The sequence below is a fragment of the Macrotis lagotis genome, chromosome 1, assembly GCF_037893015.1.
Source record: "Macrotis lagotis isolate mMagLag1 chromosome 1, bilby.v1.9.chrom.fasta, whole genome shotgun sequence".
Classification (NCBI taxonomy): domain Eukaryota; kingdom Metazoa; phylum Chordata; class Mammalia; order Peramelemorphia; family Peramelidae; genus Macrotis; species Macrotis lagotis.
The window spans coordinates 195,281,900-195,300,773 of record NC_133658.1 but is presented as its reverse complement, the minus strand read 5'-3'; the positions used below and the strand labels follow the sequence as shown (position 1 = coordinate 195,300,773).

General features: G+C 31.9%; 1 protein-coding gene across 1 annotated transcript in view; it reads right to left on the bottom strand.

Annotated features, from left to right (window-relative positions):
- Positions 1-18,874, bottom strand: part of CSMD1 (CUB and Sushi multiple domains 1) — a 2,413,561-nt gene that overhangs the window by 299,792 nt on the left and 2,094,895 nt on the right. Inside the window, exons 51-55 of the mRNA XM_074209535.1 lie at positions 18,099-18,244; positions 13,714-13,794; positions 11,462-11,575; positions 4,781-4,969; positions 1,167-1,313 (exon numbers count right to left, since the gene is read on the bottom strand). Of these exons, the coding sequence (XP_074065636.1) occupies positions 1,167-1,313; positions 4,781-4,969; positions 11,462-11,575; positions 13,714-13,794; positions 18,099-18,244 (677 nt within the window). The remainder of the gene's footprint in view (positions 1-1,166; positions 1,314-4,780; positions 4,970-11,461; positions 11,576-13,713; positions 13,795-18,098; positions 18,245-18,874) is intronic.

The window sequence follows — 18,874 nt, the reverse complement described above, 5'->3', positions numbered from 1 at the left end:
GTTCAAAACTATTCATAGCAGCTCTTTTTATAGTGGCAAAGAATTAAAAATTGAGAGGATGCCCAACTATTGGGAAATGGTTAAACAAGTTTTGGTACATGAAAATCATTGAATACTATTGTTCTATAAGAAACCATAAATGGTCAGACTCTAGAGATGCATGGAATGAATTATAGGATCTGATGCTGAAAGAAGGAAGCAGAATCAAGAGAACAATGACCACATTAGCAACAACTTCGTGAGATGATAAACCCTAAGGAATGCAGCTCCTCTCAGCAGTTCAGAGAGCTAGTTCAATTCTATTAGATTATGATGGACAATGCTGTCCCAATTCAGAGTAAGAAAAACAAAACAAAACAAAATCCTTCAGAGCCTGATGAATACTACATTCACTTAAAAAAGAGAAATCTCATGTATTTCTTTCCCTTAATCTTAATTCCTTATACCAAAAATGACCAATCTGTAAATAGGTTTAACACAAATGTGTATGTACAATATTAACCCCTGCTGAGGGGACTGGAGTGGGAAGAGAGGGTGGAAGGAAATTTTGTAACTTAAAAATATACATAGGCATATGTATGAATGTTGAAAAACTTTTATAACTTCTATTTGGAAAAATATAACATCAAAAAGAAAAATATTTCCCTTAGCTTTCCTCCTGCAGTGTATGAAGCTCTATTCTCCCAACATAATTTCCCTTGTAGTTTCAGAATCTTTTCTAAAATTTCCATCTATTGTTTTTATAAGGTTTGTATTTTTAAAATAGCTATTAAAATGATATATTTTTAGAAATCAAATGAAATAACCATCAAAGAACAGTATCTGTGTTGCCAAGCATACTTTTTTTTTTAGGTTTTTACAGGGAATGGGGTTAAGTGGCTTGCCCAAGGCCACACAGCTAGATAATTATTAGGCATCTGAGGCTGGATTTGAACTCAGGTACTCCTGACTCTAGGGACAGTGCTCTATCCACTGCACCACCTAGCCGCCCCCAAGCATACTTTTTAAGGTAAGAAAATTATCCCTAACTATGCACCATACCATTTCCATGTCATTGGTAATTTTTATTGTAAAAGTTTAAGATTAAGATCAAGTAGATGAAATCATTTAAGACCTTGTGTTAGAAATATTTTTCAGTAAATTAATTTGAAATAAGATTCACTAACCTGAGTAACGGATCTTGAATCCTTTCTTACTAGTTGCATGATCAGTTGACCAACGAAAATATAATTGATGACTCTTGCTCGTATAATTTGATTGTTCTGTATGATTTCCACTTAAAAGCACTAACAAAGGACTCTGTCCAGAAGAACCTAGATAAAAAGAGAAATAATGCATTGATCAGAAAACATTTATAAAGAGAACATTTATAATGTACCTCTAATACACAGTAAAACTGTATTAGATAATGGGAAGACTTAGAGAGGTCATTGTCCTTACCTTTATGGACTTTATAGTATATGAAAATAATTTTTTAAATAACAATATACTCCTTACTGGAGCGAGAGTTATTTAAAGTAAGCTTTCAAAGGTAGACAAGAATCAGTCAAAGAAAAAAAGGAAGTTAGGCATTTCAGGCATAGGAAATTGAGTAAAGGCATAAGTGTGAGACAGTAGAAGCACCCTGCTAATAAAATCAAAAATCCTTTGAAAAGGGAAGTATCTGTAATATAGCAACAGAGAAACATGAATACAGATCCCCCTGGCCCTATTTTAAAGGAATCTTTCAGTCAAGCAGAGTGGGAGGATGGAGAGTTTTGCACACAAATGGCTACACGCCAAGAAGAGTATGATAAGTAAATCCATAGGAGAGGTCAAGTTACAGTACTCTGATATAGTCTCAATATACTTGCTAAACCACAATGGTATTGGGGAGTTCAATATCATAAAGTATAAAATTTTAAAGAGTGACTTTGATATAGATATGGAAAAATATTTTGTTAGGTCATATGAGGATTTCATGAAGGAAGAAAAAATTATTAACCTGAATAAAATAATTTGACAGGAGAATAGAGAGGTATAGGAATTATAACATTCAATTTCAAGTCAATAGTAAGATTATAGTTATACAGAAGAATTATAGTTATATAGAAGTGGAATGTGCTGCCCTGTAAAACATGGGTTTCCCCATGAAAGTTTTTGAAATAAAGGTTTAATGACTACTTGTCAAGTATATTATAGCTGGGATTCTGGGTCAGACACAGGTCAGGTCGGCATAGATACTTCTAAAGTGCCTTTCAAATCAGAATTCCTAGAATTATGATAATTTTTTTCTTCCACAAAATGAGCCATTGAAATATACATAGAGGCAAGTCCAGACAGATAGAATAATAATGCTAAAAGAACAAGAACAATGAAAATAACAGAAAACAGTGGATTTATACCTAAAACATCATACATATTTCAATTTGCCCATGAATTGATTAATCAAGGTTACAGTATGCTAAGAACATCATATTAAAATGTTACTTATCCTACAGTTGAACCACATGGTAGGGAGTAATATTTCTTGTCTGATTGAAGTTTAAAGTTAATATATCCAAAGGCAACTGAAGGAATACAAAAGTTTTTGTTCTGAACTTGACATATACCACCATAAATAAATTCACCTTAAAATATATATACAAACACACAAAAACCTGACCTCATATTAAAGGACTTCTGTGCCTAAGGACCCTTCTCAATGGAAAGCATCTTTCATACAGTTTGATACTACTTGCATTAAAGTCACAAGACCATGTAATGCAAAATGAGAGATTTGATACATATATGTATGTTATATATGTATCTGCACATATACAATATATATAATTTAATATTTGCATCTTCTGTAGAATTCATCATAGAACTCTGAAAGAGTAGGTAATTTAGGAAATGTACAAGTTTTTAATGTAACTTTTTTGTGTTCTGTTGACATAAGCATGCTGTTTATTTTATTGCTATAAAAGCACAGCAATGACAGATAAGAAAAATTACAGTTTAACTTTTAAAAAATGTTCAATATTGCACAAAATGCCAATTTATCATGAGAATAGAATGTAATTTATTCTGTCATAATTCAAGGTAACAAATTAGATAACTCTCACCTAACATGCAAACAATCCAAATGAGTTTATATATGGGTGACTTTTCACAAGGTTAAATTGCATTGACAAAGACAGTTTTATATCAGATACATATAATCATTTTAACATCTGTCTATGACATGCTAGAGATTGATAGAGGTTCATTATTGGGTCATTTTCTTTCTAAAGACTAAGTTCTCATTAGTGTTGCATATTTATTTTACCATTATTCATAAAATATATTTAAATATAAATAATTCCATTGAGTTCTCCAATTTTTTGAGAGAAACATTTCTTCTATCCAATCATTTATTCGTTGTTATGTAAAATAATTGTTTAATAATCATTACTTTATTTTGTACCTTTCTTCAAACCATTTGGACTACTGTGGCAATTCAAATTCAATAATTTAGTCTGCTTCAAAAAAATACATACTTGAATGCATACATGTATATTTTATGTGCATATTTATCCTTATATAAATATATTTGCATTCATATGAATGCCTGACTTTTAAGCAGTATCTAGTGGAAAAGAAAGTTAGACTCAAAGTCCAGATGGTCCAAGTTCAAATTTCCTCTCTTATATATGTCAGCATTATGGCCCTGAGACTCTTAGCAGTTCTCACAAAATTTTAGTTTTAGCAAAGTTATTATATAGCACTATCCAATGTTGTAGACTATACCAGTAAATTCATAAATTCAGCCTCTCTTTCTATGTCTGGCATAAAGGAGTCACTTAATATACTGATTACACATATGCATGCTCTGTGTTCAAGAATTTAGGTATAGTTGTCAAGAAAGTACTTTGTAAATCTGGAAGGGCTTTACAAATGTGAGGTATAAACGTCTTTGGTTAAATGCTTGTTAATTTTTTGACTGTTAAACACAATTCTTTATGGAAACAATTCAACTCAATTGTTTGGATGAAATCACAGGTCTAGATAAAATTACAATAGGCTTACATTATTGGTTAAAAAAACTTAATTGACTACTTATTTACTTTAACTGACCAAATCAACTAAAATATTTAAATTTGTTGGGAGATCCAGAATTATATATGTTGAATTATGATGAAATTAATTATAGTGAATTAATCACAATTATAGTCATTCAACTCAAAAAAGTCACAAACAGATTTAGACTCAATGTAATAAGTGATTATCTATTATTACAATAATCCTATGGAATGGGCTAAGAAAACTGGGATTCTATCAGTAAAATCTTCAAATTGTGGTTGAATCTTCTATTAGGGATAGTATAAAAGTGATTTTTCTTTTCCAGAATTAGACTAAAGATCTAGAAACTTTGTGATTCCTTCCAACTCTGAGATTCTATGATCATATGATGTAATCTATCTAATGTAAAATTTCAGGACACATTAACCCTATTAATTATTTGAAAACCAGAAATATATGTAGAAAACCAGATTACTAGAAAGAATATTTGCTTAACTACAACAATCAATTTTCAAACTCTGCAAGATAGCCAAAAATTTACTGCTATTTGTGTTAAGAACACATCTGTTATATTCTATCCAAATAAACAGTAATCAAGGATTTATTATGTGTCTACTATGTAACAAGCACTGGGGACATAAAGACCTACCTAAGTGAAAAGTCCCTGCCCCAAAGACATTCAGGTGTTGAGATTTTAAAGGTATTCTTTTTTATTATATATATGCTGTCTTTCTCCAAAAGAAAAAGGATTACTTACCATCAAATATTTCCAGCACATCAAACTGCTTCTCACTCTGGAATGTTTCCACAAAGATGGTGATGTTATAACCTACTTCCACTTTAATGGTCCAAGAGCAAGTTTGGGAGTTAAAGTAGTTGCCTGGATATCCTGGACTCAGAATCACTCCAGATGACTCGGTACGGACTTCATTTGCTGGGCACTGAGCTAAAGAACAGAAGTCAAATATTTTATTTCCCTTCCTCAAAGAATCTCAACATGAATATCCAGTGAATGGATTAAAATCTCTTTAGGGGGAAAATGCTCCAGAAATGGGTTCTGATTCATACACTCAGTAAAATATACCAATACATATTTGTTGAGGGAAATTATCTGTTGACGAATAGTTGAATGAATTTGTTCACCTATTAGTTTTTCATCGATTATATCTTTATTTAGTTTTTGATCTAAGAGGTACTATAGAAAGAACCTTGGCCCTAAAGTCAGGAATTTTCTATTTCTAGTTCCTATCTCTGACATTTATTAGTTATCTGGTCTTGGGAAGTCTATTAAATCTATTGAAATCTCAAGTTCTTTATATATGGATGATAGTCATATTACCTACTTCATGATATTGTTGTGAAGAACTTGTTTCTTAAACTTTGGATAATAAAGACATATAAGTAGTCATAATTTATCCAAGAGAACTGAGCTACATTTAGTGAAGTATTATTCAGAAAGGATGGCTTAAGAAACAGAAATTAGGATATCTACCAAATAACTTGTGAAACAATCCATCCAGATAATTTCAAATATCAGTCCACAGAACAAAAATTTAAGGCATGAACATTACCAGTAAATTAGGGCAAATGGCATGGTGGAAGATAGTGAACTTTGATGTTGCACTTCTGCTACCTATATCTTCATTTGTAAATATAGGGGAAATGGTTGAAATAGATGATTTTAATGTTTCCTCCAATACTAGCTCTCTCTCTCTCTCTCTCTCTCTCTCTCTCTCTCTCTCTCTGTATATATATATATATATATATATATTTGACATTTGTGCATAACTATACATTAATATCCTATATACAGAAAAAGAGAGACAAAGATTATAGAAAGCACAATTGAGATTTCATTAATATTAGAAACTCGTGCATATCAGCACTTGGTGTATAATTTACAACCTTAGGAAGTTGCTTGAGGCACTGAGAAGTTAACTGAATTGATCAGTATCCCACAGACAAAAGCATGGCTAGAACCACTGTAGTTTTTATCTTGTAGACTCTATCTACTATGCCTACTATGCCATATCATATTATGCCATAAGGCATGCATAATAATAATTATAGATACAGAAATAGACCATCTTATCATTTAAAATAAAATATACATTTACTATCTAGAACAGTGAAAAATGGATCCAAGGGAATGCCTCTTACCCTGGGCTTATTTGAAATGTATGAGTCTGATTGTAATTGGGAAGATCAGATAGTGATGAGAAGGAATATAAGTATTTTCCCTTTAGTGCTTTTTTCTATATTTTGAATGTGAATGAAGCAGGAATTCAATCACATTCAGCAATCATTTTAGCAAGTTTTGATTATAAGAAAGTCACTTTAAGGCATTAGAGATTACAAAAACAAAGACCCATTACAATATATTCTACTAGAAGTCAAAAGAACTATGATCAATACAATAACCATTCCTGATCCCAAAGAACCAAGGATAAAATATATTCGCCATTACAGAGATGTGATAGATATGGTGATATTTTAAAATTTCAAATGAAGGACAGGTAGAAGTTAAAAAAATAGACTGCTGTTATTTTGTTTTGATAGAAAAGTGGAGAGTTGCTATAGATATGAAATATTTCACTTTCAAATAAAGTCACTGAATTATTATGCTACTTAACTGTCTTACTTTGCTACAAGAAACTTTTTAGGAAATGGAAGTAACCTATAAAGGTGATGCAAAAAACATTACATCTTTAAAAAATTGTCTAAATGGGGGCAGTTAGGTGCTGCAGTGGATAGCGCACCGGCTCTGGAGTCAGGAGGACCCAAGTTCAAATCAGACCTCAGACACTTAACCTTGGGCAAGTCACTTAAACTTGATGCCTTGCAATAAAATAAACAAATAAACAAACAAAAAATTCTCACAATGAAAATTCAGCACTAATCTCATTCCTGCTTCTAATTTTTTCCAGGGATGTACACTCTCTCTCTGGCTTTTTTGAAGTCCCAATTCTCCTTCCCTATACTAAGCACACAGTGTTCCCAGAATGAATGAATACTTGGTATATCGGAATGCATTTAAACCATTTCTTCTCCATAATAAAGGGATATCATTTAGATTTTTTTGAAATACTGGGTAATTCTTAGCAAATTATATTAAAATAATAGAAAAAGAAGCTAGACTCTCTTTTTTGTACCCTGCTTCAACAATGTTCAAGAGCATGCCACAATTCAGGAAAAGTTGACAATATCAGTAGCAGCAGCAGCATTTATATAACAGTACCAAGTTTCCTTGGAAAATGAAAGTTTTAATGTAGATAATTATTTTTGCTATCTTGTTGCATCAAAATTAAACCACAGAGCAAAAATCATTTGTACCTATAAAACCATGAAAAAGAGTCTCAAACTAAATAAACCTTCCTACTTCCTATATTTTCTTTTCATTTTTAAATAAGAAACACCCTCAGAAATCTTTTATTTAAAGAACAATTTGAGGAAAGCTACCACTCTTATTAGTGACAGTTCATAAATAAATAGAAGAGTCCCTGAAATATTCATGTTGTAATATCAATTTGAATTAATCTGAATATTGCAAAACATTTATCAGTTCTTGTTTAATGAAAGAGATAGTTTTATTTGCCCAAAGGACAAAAATTTTATCTATATAAGTTATATCATATTAGTTAACTATGTTTCCTTTAGAAGACATTGTAATATAAAGATTTTAAGATAGGGTCATTTTTCCCTCAAGCAAAATGAACATTAATCTATGGAATATATTTTGACTTTGAAAGTATACTTTACTTAAACTAAAATTCAAACAGAATTAGACTTTACAACTTATAAAATGAAGTTGGCATAAGATAGAAGGCTAATCATTTAAAATATTCCTTCAGTGTTTATTATTATGGAAAAGTGTTCATGCTTTAAAATGGAAAGTCAATTGCAAGGAGAGATAATTTTGACTATTAAAAGAAGGGAGTTTCATTATCCCATAGTCAGTAAATTCACATTTTTACATCATTATATACAATAAATTAAAATACTATCAATGTTTTGCTATATTAAAAATATATGTAATCAATATATACATTTAAATCTTTTGTAGAGTGAGTAGATAGGCATCTCTGCTGATTCAATCATAACAGGGTTAGAGAATGGTGCTATGATCTCTTCTAGCCTGTACTGGTGTTAGGGTAAAGAATCAGATCTACTTTTTTACTGCATAGTCCCAACACAAATCTTAATTTGGGATATTTGAATTGCACGTCTGCCCCATCAGTACCAGGGTGTTCGTCATAGAATCTTCTATTAGTAGGTGGGAATCTCGGAGATGACAGCAACATTAATTTCTAGAACTGTTATTCTCAATGTATATGTAGAGATTGTGAGCTTCTACTACTAGAGTTGAATACAGACAGAACTGGAATTGTGTGACTCCCTGGGAAGAAGGAATTTGCTATAAATTTCCAGTGAAATAGCTTAGAAATGCCTTATTTCAGCATAATTGGAAATTCATTCCATGAGAAAGCAAGAAATGTAGTTAAATTTTGTTAGGAACTTTAATTTAACAAAAAGGAAAATGAGACAAAAATATAAAGAAACTTAAATTATTATATTATTATATTCTACTGCCTCTTTCCACTTTTCCCAAATATTCATATTCAAAAAATGAATTTAAAAATTTCCCCCATTAAAGAGCAATACTTCTTGTGATTCCTTTTGCTTCTTTTGTTCCTTTCATATATGCTTGATTTCTTCATGTTCATTCCTATATATTGTTGTCAAGAGTAACACCCACTTATGGTGGAAGCATTGAAGTGAGCCTAGGCTTTCCCATAGTTGAGTTGGGTTTTTTCCTTCATGTATAAATCACACATTTAAAAATATACAGCATCTCCACAAGAGAATCTCAGAAATCTCCCTCTCTCTTCCCTCATCCCACTAAAGGAAAACAGCTGCTTTCAGTTTCTCTCAAAAACATGGTCTAAAGGAAACTCACTCTTAATTGGATCTTCTCCTGTCATCACACACCCACACAATATTAGTTACTAACATTGACCTCCTAATGAAAATTGAAGCATGAGGCTTCAGACTCAAAGCATATGATTTTCTGTCCTTTATATGACTTTCAGAACAGTTGAACACTGATATTTTAATATTCATGAATAACTGAGATCAATTCTAATATTTATCCATACCTACAAAAGAATTGTAAAAGCCTAGTAAGCAACTGAGAAAAGCTGTCAACTAGGGTCTCTGGAACATATAATTTAATTCTCTTAACTATATACCAAAAAATTACCACCAGTCTTGATCATTTTCCTGAGTTTCTCCCTTGTGATTTTTAGGGGAAGAACTGAGGTTTGTTAGTTGCCAAATCTCTTTTATGCCCACTTCAAATTAACCATTACTTCCCCCCCTCCACACACACACACTAGTTATTTCTTCAATTGAAATAATTGAGAGTTAGTCTGTTGCCATAATGTTCATTGAAAAGGTCTAAGTTGTGAATTCAGACCTAAGACAAAGATGTATAGCTGTCAAAGAGAATGACAACCCACTAAAGTTGTTGATAGCTGAGGTGACTATGAAGTAATTTGCTCTAGACTTTATTTGTTAACTGATATTTTAAAAAGTTTTCCCAGATAGCACTGGTAAAATGTGATTCCAAGGTTGTCATAATCATTGTCATTTAAATCAAAATGAAATATTTCTGGAGAAGACTATCAGCAGATTAACAAACATGTATGAAGTACTTACTTTTTGACATGCACTATGCTAAATGTTAGATACAAGGAAAGGAAAAACAGTCCCTGTCCTCAAAGAGTTTTCATCTAAATGATGATGATGATATTTGTCCTTCTTTCTGGAAGAAGACCATGACTTCAAGGGATGTGAGCCATGACAAGCACATGAATTGGATTTATGTGAGGGGGTTCTGTACTGAGTCACCAGTCTCATACTCTCCTCCTGAGCCATCTGGTCCAGTGGCCAGATATGAGTCAGAATGACTGGAGATGGTCCTCAATGCGTTAAGTGACTTGTTCAAGGTCACACAGCTACTAAGTATCAAGGGCCTGAGGTCAAATTCGAACTTCAGTCCTCCTGACTCCAAGGGCAGTGTTCTATCCATTGTACTTGAGGGAGCCATGGTATAAACAATATGCACATATAAAATGTATAAAAATTTAATGGAAAACAATTTGGAGGGGAGGAGAAGTAATTATGAGCTAGGGAAATCAGGAAAGGACTCCTACAAAATATTGTATTTGAACATTACAGAATTAAGTCCTAAGTTCCTAATTAGTTTAAAAGAGTATTTTTAGATGCATGAAGACACTGAAATGGTGCTGACAAGATGCATTAGCCCATAAGAAGTAGACAAATATGTTAGTTGTCCCAGAAATTATGTTTTGTTTTTATATTTGTATTTTGGGGGGAGGGGTTATTATTTATAACACCGGACAACTAGATTCAAAGTGATTGATAACTTAGAAAACTAAACTAAATTAAAAAATCTTAAAATTAAATATTACTCCAATTCTGGGACCATATAGATTCATATATCCTAAAGCTTAAAGAGAATTTATAAGATCATGTGTTTTTGTTTCTCACTATACCTTAGGAAAAGCATTATTTCCAGGTGAATCAGAGAAATTCACTGACTCTCCAAGGTTATACAGCTAATTAGCTGCAGAAGCATAGCATACAATCTACAATATACTGTTTAAGGCAGTAAGACACATGGAATCAGAAAGAGCCAAGTTAAATTTTGGCCTCAAATGATTACTGATTGTGTGAACATATGTGGGTCAATTAACTTTTGTCAACCTTAAGTTTCTTCATCTATAAAATGAGGATAATAATACTTATCTCATAAAATTACTGTGAGGATAAAATGAAATAATATCAAAACTTAGTGTTATATAAAGGCTAAGCTATTAACATCATCATTATTATCATTATGTTTCCTTATGTCATCTCTTATGAATCCAAATATTGGTTTGGTTTTTCTTATAGTAGCCTACTATCTTTATGAAGAACACATTGAGATTTCTTGTGAAGTTTGAAACAACTAGCCCTTGCACTACATTACTCACAGTATACTTTATGACTGAGCATCACAAAAAGTATATCAAAATAAGCCTGTTAAGAAACAATTACAAAGGTACTAAATATGTCCTGATTATTTTGGCTACAGATATTTAGTTTACACATCTCCTTGTATTCCTTAGCCCTTTTCAACTAATTTATTCTCATTGTTTTCTTTAAAAAATTGACTGTTGGTAAATTCTTGTCCCTTGAACCATGGATTGGGATCTTTCTCTAAAAGTAAAGGAAGATGAGAAACTTCTCTTAAAGAGTGATAGGTTTAAGGGAAATTTTTACCAAATCTTTAAATCTTACTAGTATCAACATACAGATAGATATCCATGTTGAACAAATTTATTTTTATTTTTTAGTGTAGGAAAGAACTTACCTTCACAGATAGGGGGAGATCCCTCAAATTGCAACTGAGCACTGAGCTTACAGGTTAATATATCATTTCCTGACAGTGTGTAACCAGGAAGGCACTGGTACTTTACAAAATCCCCTAGAGGAATCAATAAAATATTATTCTTATTTTTCTTTATGAAATATACAAAGTAACACATATATGTACATATGTTTAAAAATCATTTAAAATCAATCTGTAGAGATTTTTAAACATCAAGTATCTAATTCTTTTTGTTCAATTACATGCACACATTTTTAGTCCTCCAAAGTCAAAGAAATGCTATTTTCCATAATTATTTCCATAATTAATTCCATAATTTAATAATAATGCATTTTGGACTTTTTTCTCAAGAGTTCTGACAATTGCTATCGAAATATTTTCCCTGCCCTACATTGTTACTAATTATGTAAATATTTCAGACATTTGAATGGTATCAAAGTATATGTTTTAGTCATATAATTCCATACTAACATACTTATGGTCATCATAAGCCTAGCTCAAAGGCCATATCCTCCAAGATGTTTTTCTCTGAGCCTGCCAATTAGAAATATATATATTCTTTTCTTCTAGTAACTTTTGAAGTCCTTTCTAGTTAATTACTATGCTTTCATCATTATCCAAAGCAGTGATTTTATCTGATATAAGCAATTGTGAGAGAGAAAGCTCAGACTCTCCTTTTACTAATGCAGACAGTCACATATTCTGCAATTTAAAGTCATAGAAAGTTATATAGGAACAGTAAGAGGTTAAGTAATTTGTCCAGGGTCACATAGCCAATATGTATCATTACTTTAGACAGTACTTTAATCCAGGATTTCTGGACTTTCTCTCCTCCAAATTAAACTGTTATTATGACTAAAAATGGGCATAACAATGTCTCCCTACAAGTTTATCCTACTTTGAGATAAGGTTTGTTTTTATTGTCTTTTGTTTCCCCCTTATTACCTTCCTCAGAGCACTATATGTGTTATTCAATGTTGAATAAATTACTAAACATTTATTAAGTACCTACTAAGTGTCAGAAACTGTGCTCAGCACTGGGAATACAGAAATGCAAATTAAGCAATTCCTGCTTTTTTAGGAACATACATTCTATCTTAGTTATAGAGGACATGCACATAAATAAATAAATATAAACCAAATATATACAAGGACAATGTTGAAGAAAAATATAACAGATAAAAGCCCAGGAAAACTTGAACATAAGATGTTACTTAAGTTGAGTGTTGAAAGAAATAGAATTTTAAGAGGTAGAGCTGCTTTGAGAATATATTCTAAATACTAACTACAACCAGTGCGAAGGTGTTGGTAAAAAAAGTTGGCAACATAAACTCATTTTTGATGAACATCAAGAAAGTTGAAAGTGAGTTTGGTAGAACCAACAGACTGGGGGAGTGAAATAATAAAATTGAAGAATAACCTTGCTCTAATTGTCATTTTAGAATCAACTAAGTTTAGAAGCTGGACATGTGCCATTCATTAGTGGTATCAATGAATTAAGAGTCCAAATTAAAGACCACGCACTTAGAACTTCAAAATTATATCAGTTAAATATCTTTTAACAATGCTACTCTTCTCAGTGAAGGATCAGTTTAATGATGGTTGTAATTTAACATGAGTTGAGATTCAGAGCAAAAAAAAGGGATAACCAACTATCCAAGTCCTTAGTCTCAGACCTTAATGAAGGTCTCCAACACATTGAAGAAGTCCTAGGTCCAGAGTCTATGGAGGTACATGGAAATCAAATGTGCTGACAAGGTCTGAGCAGGTTGATATTGTCATTTTTATAAGAGATACCCATAGAGAATTAATGAAATATAGAAATTACTTTTTAAAAGTTTGTTGGGTCACCATACATTGCCTGTTTCTACTTATCTAAAATAATTACATTCTAGACAAAATAATGAACTAAAAACTTATCAGAAATATTTTAAAATAATGTATTTAAACCATATTGAAAATCTAAATTACATTTGTATTTGTATATGTCTAATACTATTAAGCAAAATAATAGAAGGATCTTTACAGTTGGAAAGGAAAAAAATCTCATATAATAAAAAATGACCACTAATAGAATATGACACCAGAAATATCTTTAAAAATCTAAAAAAACCCAACAGAATTAAGATAAATAGTAACAAATGTACAAACTTATACTTCTAATTTAGAATCATGATTTAACAACAGTTTAAGTGATATTAATGCATAGGGAAAATGAATGGTTAGTATATTACCTATTTCAAAATCATTATCTTCAGTAAGTATCTGAGCCTGTGGAACTGCTGGTGGTGACTGGCACTTCTTCAGCTGATAAGCTAAAAATTATAGGAAATGACATTCAATTGCATTATCTTTAAAGATAGACAATTTTTTTTAAAAATTCCCAATATAAGACATTTATTTTAAAATTTTCATAAGATTTAGAGACTTAAGGTCCTTCAGATCATTTAATTTTTTAAGATTAAAAGTAATAATAGTGAACAATTTAATGCTATACAGACAAGCCAAATTATCATACTATGATAGGAAGTTCAAATGTATGCATAATATATATTTTTAAATTTATATGCATCATATATTAAACTTATAATTTTTAAAAGGCTCAAGTATAGACCTTATCATTTAAATGGGTAGATAAGTACTGCCACATGGTAGGTGTTGGATAAGTGTAATCTATTATTAATATAAGTATTATATATCATGTTGCTTTTGGCTCTTTTTCTTTCTGTTTGTACAATACCATTCCCACCCCAAAGTGCCCTTTTCTCTTATGTGAAGAACAATGTAAATTAGGAATTTTTTTAATTCATATATAACATCAAGGCAGGGTCTCTTTTGCCTTCCATACTCAATCGTCTGACTTTCAAATCAGTCATCAGTCATGCCTCTGATGTTTTGTCCATTTTTGAAGACCAGGACATTGATTGGGGGGGGGGGGGTGATGACATGACAAGCACGAATTGGATTGAAGGTGGGGGGGGCTGTGCTAAGTCACCAGATTCACTTTCTCCAACCGGAGATGGTCCTAAATGCAATCAGGGTTAAGTGACTTAGCCAAGGTCACATAGCTAGTAAATTTCTGATGTTGAATGCCAATCCTCCTGACTCATAGGTCATTCATCCATATGTATATGTATATTTTTAAGTTACAAAATTTCATTGTACCCTCCCATCCCACTCCTCTCTCCTCAGCAGTGAACAGTCAGGTTAATAGTGTACATTTATATTTTTGGTAAACATATTTACAGATTAATCATTTTCAGTATGAGGAATTAGGATTGAGGGGAAAAGTTACATAAGAGATAGTTTTCATCAGATTCTGAAGGTTTTTTTGGTTTTATTTTGTTTTGTTTTTCTTCCTCTGGAGGGGGATAACTTGTCCATAGTGGGTCTAATATGGATGTCCTAGCTCTCTGAACTGCTGAGAGGAGCTGCTTCTATCAAGGTTGATCATCTCACAATATTATTGCTAGGTCAGTGCTCAAATTTACTGTGGCACCTAGCTGCCAGTAGTCATGCCTCTAGAGCTTGATTGTATTCCCTCCTTTTGCCCTGGGACCTTCTTCAGAATACTCCAGGGTTATTCTACTTCAATTTGATAAAAGAGGACTGTATTTTTAGCTTCCCTGGAATTAGGTTCATGATGTTCAAAAAAATCACATCTTCCTACATTCTGTGCACTCACTCATAAGGATCCTTTTCTTCTAAATTATTATCTACTTTCTTTCTCATTACTCATGTTCTTTTTTCCTCTAAGAAAATTTCTTAGATCTTCTTATTTGATTATTTTTTCCTTCTCCTTGATCTCACTAATATTATTTAAGTAGGCATTTTACTTTCCTTGCCCCAAATTCTTTCTAGGTCTACTTTTTCAAATAAAAAACTATTGCTTTTCAACCTGGGCTATTACTACTCTCACTTCTTCAATTCAAAAGGCCTCTTCAACTTGCTATCCTCCTTTGAGTAGTAGATACTCTTTCATTCTTCTACTGGATACTGCTCAAATATCAATAACAAAAACAATGACGATGATGATGACAACAGCAAGAAAAACCAAAAATGTCCCAGTATCCTCTCAATTCATTCCTTCCTCTGTCTATATGTGGCTACCTTGACAGCATAATCCTGTTTGGGTTATACCCACCCAAAGTTTTAGTTTGGGCATTATAATGCTCATTCTCCTAATGATGCTAGTAGACCTGATCTCTAATTGTGCCAAGAGAAGCAGAGGAAATAAATGAACTCCATCCATGCAAGTCTGGAAAGCTGGGTTTAAGAAAGTCTAAGTAAGTAGGAAGAGTGAAAGAGGATGGACAAATGTGAGGATTGGTTAGGTCTTCTATTAAAGACTGGAGAAAATTTATACAAATACACACATACAGAGTTCTGTGTATATCCTGACTCCCTGTCAATCTGACTTGTGTTGTTGTTCAATCATCTCAGCCATGTCCAAGTCTTTATGACTCTTTTGGGTATTTTCTTGACAGACATATTGGAGAGATTTGCCATTTTCTTCTCCAGTTCATTTTAAAGATGAGAAATTTAGGCAAATAGGGTAAAGTGACTTGCTCAGGGACATCTAATAAGTGACTGAGGTTGGATTTGAACTTAATATGGATCTATCTGACATTAGGATAGCACTCTATTAACTATACTACCTAGATCCTCCTTGATAAGTTCCACCTAAATCCTTAACACTAATCCCCTCACATCAATAACTCTCTACCTCAACTCAACCACTCCACTCACAAAACTAATTATTCATCTACATTCCATTCTTCAAATACTCCTTAATCTGTAATTCTGCATGTAATACTTTTGACAACAATACCCAAGGGAATGATCTCCTACTGACATGCCAAAATCATCACAACTACAAGAGAATATTTTATTGAGAAACCAAGTTTCAGACAGTCATAACCCCTCCTTGCTTTCTAGGCTTAAGATACCTGCTTTTCATGTTCAGGCATCCCTAGGGTCCAATAAATAAAAATTCTCACATTACACGATATTGTTACACTCATATGGAGAACACTATTATTAATTTTATGCTTTTATTAAAGCATATTATTATATTCCTTTTGCAGTTTAGCTTTGTCAAAACTTCTACTGTTAAATTTCCTACTTATAAAATGAGGTAATTGAACTCTAAGGCACCCTTTAGGCTTAACACTCTGTGTTTCTTTGATTCTATGACTACATGAGAATAGAGTGTAATACAATGAATCATTAAATTCATAATTTAATAATAAAATCACAAAAATAAGTCAAAGAAGAACTGAAACTACTGAAATATATATTTACCTCAATGATAGAACATAGGTATATGATTAGAGAAGAGGTTTATATATCTTGATCTTGTCAACATGTTTCATCTTATGCTATAAAACAACCTTCTAAAAACAACAGCATTAGATTTAAAAATCTTTTATTTATTTTTAAGGATATATATATATATATATATATATATATATATATATATATATACACACACATATACATTTATGTGAATTTGCATATGTCATCTGTCCATGTTCCCTACTACTCATCCCTCTCCACTCCAGTTCATCTTCCATATATGCAAATGATCTTTCCAAACACCAACACACATGCCTCCTTATCTCTGCCTCCTGGATTCCCTAAAGACCCAGATGAAATCTCATCTTCTACTTGATCCTCCTTAGTTCTAGTGCCTTCCTTCTATTGATTATCTCCAGTTTATCCTGAATCTAGCTTATTTATACAATGTTGCTTGCATGTTTTCTGCTCCATTAGAATTTAAGCTTTCTGAAGAACTAGCTCTGCCTTTCTTTGTATCTCCAAAGCTTAGAATAGTTTTTATCACACAGTAAGCACTTAATAAATGTTTAGTAATTGATATACATGTACATGTAATATTTGTATGGCAAAAAGTCAAAGGTGCTAAATAATGTAACTTCATCTTTCCTTTTAAAAACTTTCATAGGTAAAGATATCTCTTATGTTTATCATTATTCCAAATTCTCAGAATCTAGAAGAAAAGGGATCTAAGAGAGTATCAAGTATTGCCTTCACACTTTTTTAATAGAAAGTTAACTCAAAGAATTGGAATTATTTGTGCAATATTATACAAGTATTAAGCAGAATAACAAGGATTTAAAATTTCATGTTTCGATTCCAAATCCAAAGTTCTTTCCAGAGGTTCAGGTTTGATTGATATTTTTAATATGTTCCTTGAAACATTTGTTTCCCTTAATCAAAAAGAAACATCTGTTCACATTATACTTTGAAAATGCTATTTGAGTACAAACTATGGAATGAGCAAATATTATAGAAACTCTGACAAGGAGAAGTTAAACAATTTGGCCAAGAGCACATAACTGAATGGTAATAGATCCAGCACCAAAACTCATGTTCACTATTCCATGAACAACAAATCTTTTAAGTTTTCACCAAAACAAGTATTGGGTAGGATATAACTGCAGGATTGTTACCAAAAACTGATAGCACAAGTTCACCTATCTCATTATAAGAACTTTATACTTGTCTGGTTTAAAGATTAGTAATGGTGCATTTGGTAGAAGACTAGCAAAAGCCAAGCATTTTTATGGGTTATAAAAGTTGGTGAAAATAAACTAACCATGGAAATTGAGGACAAAGAAACCTCCATTTGAAAAGTCACTGTGAAATTTGAGGAGCACTTGATTGGTAGAACTGTAAGCTGTCTCAAGGGCAGTGTTACCACTGAAAATGCCAAGTTGAGGTGAATTCTGATCAGGACCATCCCTAGGAAAAAGGGGGGGAAGAGCAATTCCTGAATGAAAAGCCATTAAATTATCATTTAAATTAACAATCATTTTTTCTCTTGACAGTGAATTTCATCTTTATGAAAGTGGACTAATCATTATAATCACAGGATTGGTTATATTATTGGTATTCAAAGGTAAAAAACCAATGTGGATGATTATCTTCATTCCAAAGTTAAGATATTCAGTGAAATTGTATAACGAGATCACATTTATATCAGTCACTAAAAAGTAATCTATGAACCTTCTTTCTGAAGTAGAGAAAAATTCACATTTTAAGGACTAAATCTCATAATATTTTTGAAAATCATGGCCTCACTCAAATATTTTTTGTTTTGCAAAGTACTTTACTTCCAATTCTTTAAGAAGTAAATGCATCATAATCTTTGTTACAATGATGAGAAAACTAAAAGAAATTTTCATATAGTTAAATAGCTGATTAGGAGCAAGCTAGAATAGTATTCAATGACAAGTATTTTGATTTTAAGTCCAATTCTTTAAACTTCATTACTGTTTATTTTGAAAAATCGACTGAATTCTTTTTGTTGTTGTTGTTGCTAGGTTTTTTTTTTTTCGTTTTAGGCAATAATAGCATCATAACATTTAGAAA